The sequence below is a fragment of the Artemia franciscana genome, chromosome 3 (genome assembly GCF_032884065.1).
Source record: "Artemia franciscana chromosome 3, ASM3288406v1, whole genome shotgun sequence".
Taxonomy (NCBI): domain Eukaryota; kingdom Metazoa; phylum Arthropoda; class Branchiopoda; order Anostraca; family Artemiidae; genus Artemia; species Artemia franciscana.
In genome coordinates this window covers 8939956-8948852 of record NC_088865.1, presented here as the reverse complement: position 1 = coordinate 8948852, position 8897 = coordinate 8939956, and the positions used below count along the sequence as shown (strand labels likewise).

The following is an 8897-nucleotide window of genomic DNA, read 5'->3' as shown; positions in this document are numbered from 1 at the left end:
CTGCCTGTCCATGGATTATTCTTTATGGTTGATTGTGTGTGGCTATGCTGTTTGACCTATGTGATTGTATGGATGAGTAGGGTTAAGGCCTCATTCAAGTGCTGGTCTATATTAATCACTAATTTAGGAAAAGAGTCTTCCTTTTCTCCTTCTGTCTTTTTTTTTTTTTTTTGTGTTTGTGCTGTAGCATTGGTGATTTCTCTTTTCATGATATATATATATATATATATATATATATATATATATATATATATATATATATATATATATATATATATATACTATATCTATATATATAAAAATAAGTTGTCTGTCCGTTACGCCAGATTATATCTTCTATATATATAAAAGAAAACAAACTAGAATGTAAAAACTGGAAATTGCATAAATATTTCGAAATATTTTGACAATAGATTAAAGTAATTCGAAAAAAGAAAAATGGTAAAAAACTAAAAAAAAAACTAAAAAGAAAAAACTAAAAAAAATTAAAAATTAAAAAAATTAAAAAAAAGAAAAAACATAAAAAGAAAAAACGTAAAAAAATAAAAAAAGATAAAAAACTAAAAAAAAACTAAAAAAGCTAAAAAACTAAAAAAAAAGAAAAAACTAAAAAAAAACTGGGAATTGCACAAATATTTCAATATATTTTGACAATAGATTAAAGTAATTCGAAAACCTTAAAACAGATACCCCAAATTTTGAGGTTTAATATAAATTGTTGGAGCTTTAGCATGCTTGGCACGTAAAGATTTTTCCAAGTGTCAATGTTAGAATGAACATTGACAAATTGAAGAAAACAAATCAATAAAAAGAAGAAACTAAAAAAAAGAAAAAACTAAAAAAGAAAAAAACTAAAGAAGAAACTGTATCTATATATATAAAAATCTATATATATAAAAATAAGTTGTCTGTCTTTTATGTCTGTTACACTATGTCTATTACGCCAGATTATATCTTATCTATATATATAAAAATAAGTTGTCTGTGTGTGGATCTGTGGATGGATCAGGTGACGTCATGTTTGTCCGCATATGACGTCTGAATTATTTCACACTAATACAAAAGAAGAAAAAAACTAAAAAAGGTAAAAACTACAAAAAAAACTAAAAAGAAAAAAAACTAAAAAAGCTAAAAAACTAAAAAAAACTAAAAAAGGTAAAAATCTAATAACTAAAAAAAACTGAAAAAAATAAAAAAAGGCAAAAACTACAAAAAAAATAAAAACTAATAAAAAAACTAAAAAAGCTAAAAAACAAAAAAAAAACTAAAAAAAACTAAAAAAAGGTAAAAAACTAAAAAAAAACTAAAAACTAAAAAAGAAAAAAACTAAAAAAAAGGAAAAAACTGAAAAATAAAAGAGAAAAAGAAAACTAAAAAAATATGAATAAATATATATAAAAATAAGTAAAAAAGAAAAAAAAGAAAAAAGGAAAAAAATAAAGGAGAAAAACAAAACTAAAAAACGAATGTATATACAGACCGGGACACCGGGATACAAATGACGACCGGGACACAGGGAATATAAATGACGACCGGGACACAGGGACACAACTACAATGGGGACGCCGGGGGGCACAGGGGCATATAAATGACGACCGGGACACCGGGACACAAGGAATATAAATGACGCCCGGGACACTCAAAGAGAAATCACAGACTGGAACACCGGGACACAAATGACGACCGGGACACAGGGAATATAAATGACGACCGGGACACAGGGACATAACTACAAAGGGGACGCCGGGGTGCACAGGGGGATATATAAATGACGATGGCGACTCAGGGAATGGTCGATTAGCAATCACCATCAACAAAGCTCAAGGGCAATCATTAGAATCATGAGGTATAGATCTGAATACGGATTGTTTTCCCATGGACCATTATATGTTGCATGTTCAAGAGTCGGTAAACCTGACAATCTATTTATATGCACAGACAATGGGACAGCAAAGAATGTTGTATATTCGCAAGTTTTACGTAGTTAAAAACATATATATATATATATATATATATATATATATATATATATATATATATATATATATATATATATATATATATATATATATATATATATATATATATTCACAGGTGGGACATAGGGACACAACTACAATGGCGCGTAACTAATATGGCGCGTAACGACTTACGCGCGCGGGGGGGGCTTGGGGGGGCACGAAGCGCCCCCACCAACTAGGTGTTGGGGTGGCGCGAAGCGCCACCCCAACAGCTAGTATATTATAAAAGTTATCTAAGGATTGATCCGGATCCATTTTATCAATTACTGAACTCCACCCTACATCACCTAGTGCTTCTTTCAATTTTAACAAATTTCTTTCCCCAAAGTCTCTTCGCTTAGTTGACTTCTTTTCATTATACGGGAAATATCGCAAAAAATCAGCCATAAGTATGCAGTGATCAGATGAATCATCAGGAATGACATATGTACTAACAGCACTTTCAGATAAAAAAATATTATCAATTAGTGAATATGACGTATCAGTTATTCTGGATGGTACAAGACATACAGGATATAATCCATGAGATAGCGGATATTCTAAAAACTTCAAAGTGTTACTATCCAGTCTATTCTGATTAGAAGAAACAAGGTTCATTAAGTCAATATTAAAATCTCTCATAACTAGATAAGATGTATTAAGACTAGCTAATTTATCCATGAATTTTTCAAAACAATTCCTAAACTCCATCTGACCAGCTGACGGACTACGGTAAACAACTGCGATTAGAATCTTCTCATTATTTGGAAAAAAAAACATTCGACAACACAAGATTCAAATAACATTTCAATATACATCGGCAAAAATTCTAGTCTTGCACGGGCTGGTATGCAACTTTTAATTAAGACACCAAGACCACCTTTCTTTTGCATACTCCTTCCAACATGAAACAATTGATAACCATCAACATGAATACTTTCAATTGAAAACTCATATAAAAAAGTTTCGCATAAACCGAATACGTTCGTATCTGATGTCGATAGAAAAGTGTCAATTGTATCCCTTGCAGTCCTCCAGCCCCGGCAATTCCAAAACGATATCCTCCTTGTTCTAGAATTTTTCTTTGCCAATCCATTCAAAAATAAATATTGATTTTTTGGTATATTTAATATGCTGCTTTTATCCTTATTATCACTAGCTACAATATTTTGGAAAACTGAATGAAACAAAAGAGAATCTCCCTCAAATTCTTTTAACCTTGATGATGGAATTCCATCACTATCTCTATCCATTATCAAATATTATCACCATGTCAAGAATAACCACACCACGACCCATGCGCCCAACAAACAAAAATAAAAGGTAACTCACACAGAAACAACTAAGAAAAGAAAAGAGAAATGTCTTCATTTTAAGACAAATTCTTTCAATATTCTACCGCTATTCATAAAGACCCCTGTGTGCTTCAGAAAAAGCATTAAAAAAACATAAAAAAAATAGATGACTAAAGAGAAAGAATCGTAATAAATATATAGAGCAACAAAAATTAGTGAGAAGATAACTAAAAACAAATAAATACGAGAAAAAAAATGATTAAACGCTTCCTACTTGTATATTTTAAAACATACTGACAGGGCGCTTTACTGTTAGACGATATGATTTTATTTCACTGAAACATCGCTTGGAAAACTAAGATGTAGGCCTTCATGTCCTTGGACGTTTGGAAAGTCGTCAACCTCTGGTATGCTATCACTAAATGGATATTTTGTAATTGAGCCGTCAGGTCTTTTCACAAACAAGTTTGTCTGAATCCCCTTTGATATCCATGCCTCATATCTAGGAATCTTCCGCAATTTATCCCGTTTTGCTAAAATCAGCTTACGTATTTTTCGAATTTCGGCTGGCACATCATCACTAATAAAAAAGTTGCTATTATTTCCATGAAATGTCTTGTCCTTCAGCTTACTGGCATTTTTTATAATAGAAAACTTGTCGTCTTTTTTATTTAGTGTCACCTTTAAGAATTTACGATTTCTGTCATATTGCGAGATTGTAAAATTTACTTCAGGCAATTCTAATCCATGACGAACAACTTCTGAAAATAAAGCTTTAGCGTTATCAATATCCTAAAATACTGCATTCCATATGATGATATTATTTTCTAACTAGGCGGCTTCCAATTTCACAATCTGACACATTGAATCTTCATTTTTTCTTTTTAATTTTATTAATTCATCGGTACAAATTTTTAATTGCAATTTGAGGCAGGAGGTATCATTTTCAATTTTTCCAATTTTCGATTCACTATTAACAATCTTATTTTTAAGAGCCGAATGTTCTTTATCCAGATTATCGACCAGACTCTTACTACAAGGTAAGAGTACCTAATTGATTGCATAAGCTGTCTAATTTATTGCAATTTTCTTTTACGATTTCAAGAATTTGCTTAAAATCTGCAGCTAGTATTGATATTTCCGGTTTCGAGCTAGAGCTATCATCTGAGGTGTCTAATGAAATATTCGTACCTTCTCGTTTCGGATTTTTCCTTTTACGTCCCATTGTACATTAAAATTGTACTGATATCCAAATATTAATACGTATTCACTAAATATCCAACAGTTCTTGAAATAATGTTTTCAGCATTGAATGAGTATCCAAAAGATCATGAAATAATATTTTTCACATAAATCCACACATAGGTCTTAAAATGCGTCTTACTCTGACGAGAGCATTGAATGAACTTGACCCCTTATTATACAGGTTGAAGGATATACGCTTTAGTCTATACATACAACTTCGTGGCTGATTGATTGATTTCAGTTTGTACTCTGGTTTTCATCATTTAATAATAAAAAAAGCCTCTTTCAATTCTGCTCTTGATTTGTACAATTAAGAGGGGAAGGCATTTAAAACTCATTTTGCGACCCACGTCTTCCTGTCTTGGTAAGTTGACCGTCACACAGTGAAAATGCTCTTTTGTGTGACTGAATACAGGGTACAGGAGGTTCGTCTTTGGGATTGCCTTTTATCGTGATATAAGCATAAAAACCCATCTTTTCAACAAAATACCCCTCCTCAAAAAATTTACCCCTCGACAGGCCTACAGCCTCTCATGGAAACCTGGAAAATTTACAATTTTTTTTTTCAGCTCCTTCGAAGAACAAAGGTAAAAAGAAGAGTACTTTCGAAACGATGATGGAGCTCCGTACTAGTATAACGTGAAGGGTTTAATGGAGGCTGGTTTTTCTAATGCAATTGAAAAGGGACTGTTCATCAATAGCTTAAATCCAAGCTTGATGTGTCTCACTTATAAAAAAAATTTAAGAGATAATCTACTCTAACCTTGAAGTGGCCAGTTTGATTCCTTCTTGGGCAGCACCACGGATATAACAGGTATCCTTACTTTTTATACGGAGGGGACGATCCAATCAAAAAAGTATAATGTAATATCCTTCATTTCCCAGGAGTATTTTAGCTCTTAGTAAGCTATGAATTCGTTGGTTACAGCATCAAACTTGTTATTTAATTAAATAAGTCAGGCAGACAAATTAAATTTGCCTGGCTTACTTCCTGAAAAATCCTGTTGTACTTTTTACTGACAAGGGTAATAAGTTATATGTGATAGTATTTACCTTAACTTGCACGACTCTGTTTACCGTTGGATAAGAGACTGAATGAAACTGTTTTTTATCAACAGTATACTTGGTATGTTTATTCCCTTTATACGCATTTTGTGCGAGTTTTTTTTTTTAAACAGCCATCCAGTAGCTTAAAAAGTTGGCATAATAGACAAAAAAATTGCTGTTATTTTTAGACCCAGAGGCTATAGTTAGTCAAACAAGTCCCACATATAATTAAGTGAAATTGCTGTACTACTGCTATTAACAACTCGCCGCAGCACCTAGCCGCCTGAGGCCAACACAGCTACGTACATTCCTCCTCTATCCCAATCTATTCAAAGCCTCCCTCTTTACTCCTCCCAGGAAGTTCCCATTTCCTTTAAATCTTTCTATATGACATCCTCCCACCCCAGACGAGGATGACTTGCTTTCCGTCTAGCCCTAGACAGTTGCCCAAAAAGGACAATCTTAGGCAATCGGTCATCCTTCATCCGCAGAACATGCCCTAGCCATCTCAGCCTTTTTTTTCATTATAGTCCTAGAAAGCGTGATTGAAACACATGTTTCGTTCAACCTAATGTTTGAAATACGGTCAGTCAGCCGAGTACCCTGAACAATCCGTAAGCAATTTCTCTGGAAATTCTTGTCCCCTTGAAAGTCGTCAAGTTATCGTTTTTTTTTTTCGAGCCGCCATTCGATGTTTTGTTATAATGTAAAAATACTCTGTATATCGAGATAATTGTAGTAGTTGTTTTTTTTACATTAAATTCAATAAATATGTTCGATATTCTATGGGTTCCATCTAAAAACGGAATAATAGTCAGATATAGCCTAAATAGAACATAAGACTCTATCTTAGTCTTCAACTGCCATAACCTTAATAGTATTGGTAAAACCCGATCCGCGATGGCACCCCATAACAAGGATGACAGAGTCTCTTGACCTAATGAATCCACGACGCTTACCATATTCAATGGCATTTTGGACTCTTGAATCTACGTCTTTCAACCAATCAGGATTATGCTCGTCCAAATAATGGAAAGGCACAATACCTCTCCATAGAAGACACTGACGACCAGCTTGAAAGGACCTTGTAACTGCTACAACAGGACAAACAGGCCTAAACTTTGCAATAATTTGGGCCGATATGCCAGTGCTTGTAAGCACGATTATTGCCGATGCCTTGCACGCATAAGCAGCATTAACAGCAGCAATTGCCACTGTATTCACATGATCTGTTGGATATTTTAGCAAGCCTATTAAGTCACTAAACATTTGTCTATACCGTACAACAGCTTCAGCTTCTTTTAAAATACTGGCCATAGTTTCAACACATTCAGTAGGATAATTTCCTTTTGCTGTTTCACCAGAAAGCATAACACAATCAGCCCCATCAAGGATCGCATTTGCAACATCAGAAGCCTCAGCTCGAGTAGGGCGCGGCTTTTTTACCATAGATTCCAACATTTGAGTAGCACAAATGACAGGCTTTCCAGCAATATTGCAACGTGCTATCATCGCTTTTTGGGCAACAAATACCTTTTCTGCTGGAATTTCTATGCCAAGATCTCCCCGTGCTACCATAATACCATCGGATTCTGCAATAATTTCATCTAAATTTTCCAAACCTTGATGATTTTCTATCTTAGAAATAATAAGGATATTTTTACCCTTTTCGCCTAAAATACTCCTAATCTGTCTGACACCATCAGCATTTCTTATGAAGCTGGCAAAAACAACGTCAACTCCTTGTTCAACACCAAAAAGAAGATCTTCTCTGTCTTTCTCAGATACAGCTGGCAAGTCTACCCAAGTTCCTGGTAGGTTTACTCCTTTCCTACTTCCCAAGGTACCTCCATTTTCAATACTGCAGATAAGTTGTTTTTTCTTAATTCTTTTGACCACCAAAGAAATAAGCCCATCATCTATAAAAATTTTTGAACCCACTTGAACCACCTCGGTGATTTTTACATAATCAACGTAAACAACTTGCGCAGAACACTTTTCAACAAATGCTTTGTCAATTGTGATTTGGATCTCACGTCCTTTTACCAGTTCTACTTCACATGTTGCACCCCCCTCCAAAATACCAGTCCTGATTTCTGGACCTTTAGTATCAAGTGCTATTGCCACAGGTACTATACACGTAGATGCTACAATACTTTTTGCTCTTATATTAACGACTGCTTGACGAATTAATGTGATTATATTTGCATGATATTCGTAAGAGCCATGGGAAAAATTTAGACGTGCTACGTCCATACCAGCTTCAATCATCTTTTCAAGTATTTCAATATTTGCAGACGAGGGACCAATAGTGCAAATAATACGAGAAAGCCGCAAAAAGTTTGGATTTTGCTTAAAGTCCAAACCAGCTAAATATTCAATGTTAGTTGTATTACTAGATTGCACCTTATATATACCATCTGCAAGACCTTTTTCAGTGCACTCAGCGTCACTAACTTGAGCGGTTTCTCGATATTCAGTTTTAGGGAGTAATGATTCAGGCTGGGATTCATCCGAAAAATTGGATTCATTCTCATCTCGGATATATAGTTCAACTTCAGTGCTTTGCGGTGTTTGAATTGGTAACTCTGGTGCAGTTGTTTCAAGATCTTGTATTATTTGAATATACTCTACGGAGGGATATACTCTTTTTTTTATTTTAATATACTTTTTTGTCCCTAGCTGGCTCATCAGCTGAGTAGTCTCATCCTCATTAGCTCGTTTCACCTCACACTTCCTATTATGATGAAGATTCCTACAATATTTTGTGTCTGTTTTTAATATTCTATTTTTTCTTACTGTCCACCAGATTGTTATTCCAGCACATATAACTGAAATACCAGTGATGAAACTATTAATCATTTGTGAATCAGATAACACCATGTTACTTGTTAATACACAAAAAACCACATGTCAAGTTTCAGGATCCTATTAAAAATGACAACTAATTTTAGAATTTTTCAGGCATTTTTGAAGTTTTATCTAAAAAACTGAAATTAATGCTCAGACACCATAAATATTTTTGTAGTTTTCAAGATAATTTTATTGATCCATAAAATAAAATTATTTTATTTATCATTTTCAAGAATTACTTTATTTTCAATTCACCCATCAGATTTCTTTGTTAAAACTTTAAAGGAAATACTATTTTTTATATAACTACTAGCTGTTGGTGTGGCGCTTCACGCCACACCAACACCTAGTTGGGGGGAGGGAAGCGCTTTGCACCCCCCAAGCCCCCCTCGCGCGTAAGTCGTTACACGCCATATTAGTTACGCACCATTGTAGTTGTGTCACTGTGTTCCACCTG

At 34.0% G+C, this 8897-nt stretch overlaps 1 protein-coding gene across 1 annotated transcript; it reads right to left on the bottom strand.

Annotated features, from left to right (window-relative positions):
* Nucleotides 1–2189: 2189 nt before the first annotated feature.
* On the bottom strand, nucleotides 2190–8456 carry LOC136024840 (pyruvate kinase-like). The gene has a single exon (XM_065700331.1). The coding sequence runs from the start codon at nucleotides 8447–8449 to the stop codon at nucleotides 6437–6439; it is 2013 nt and encodes a 670-aa protein (XP_065556403.1). The 5' UTR covers nucleotides 8450–8456; the 3' UTR covers nucleotides 2190–6436.
* Between the last annotated feature and the right edge of the window lie 441 nt (nucleotides 8457–8897).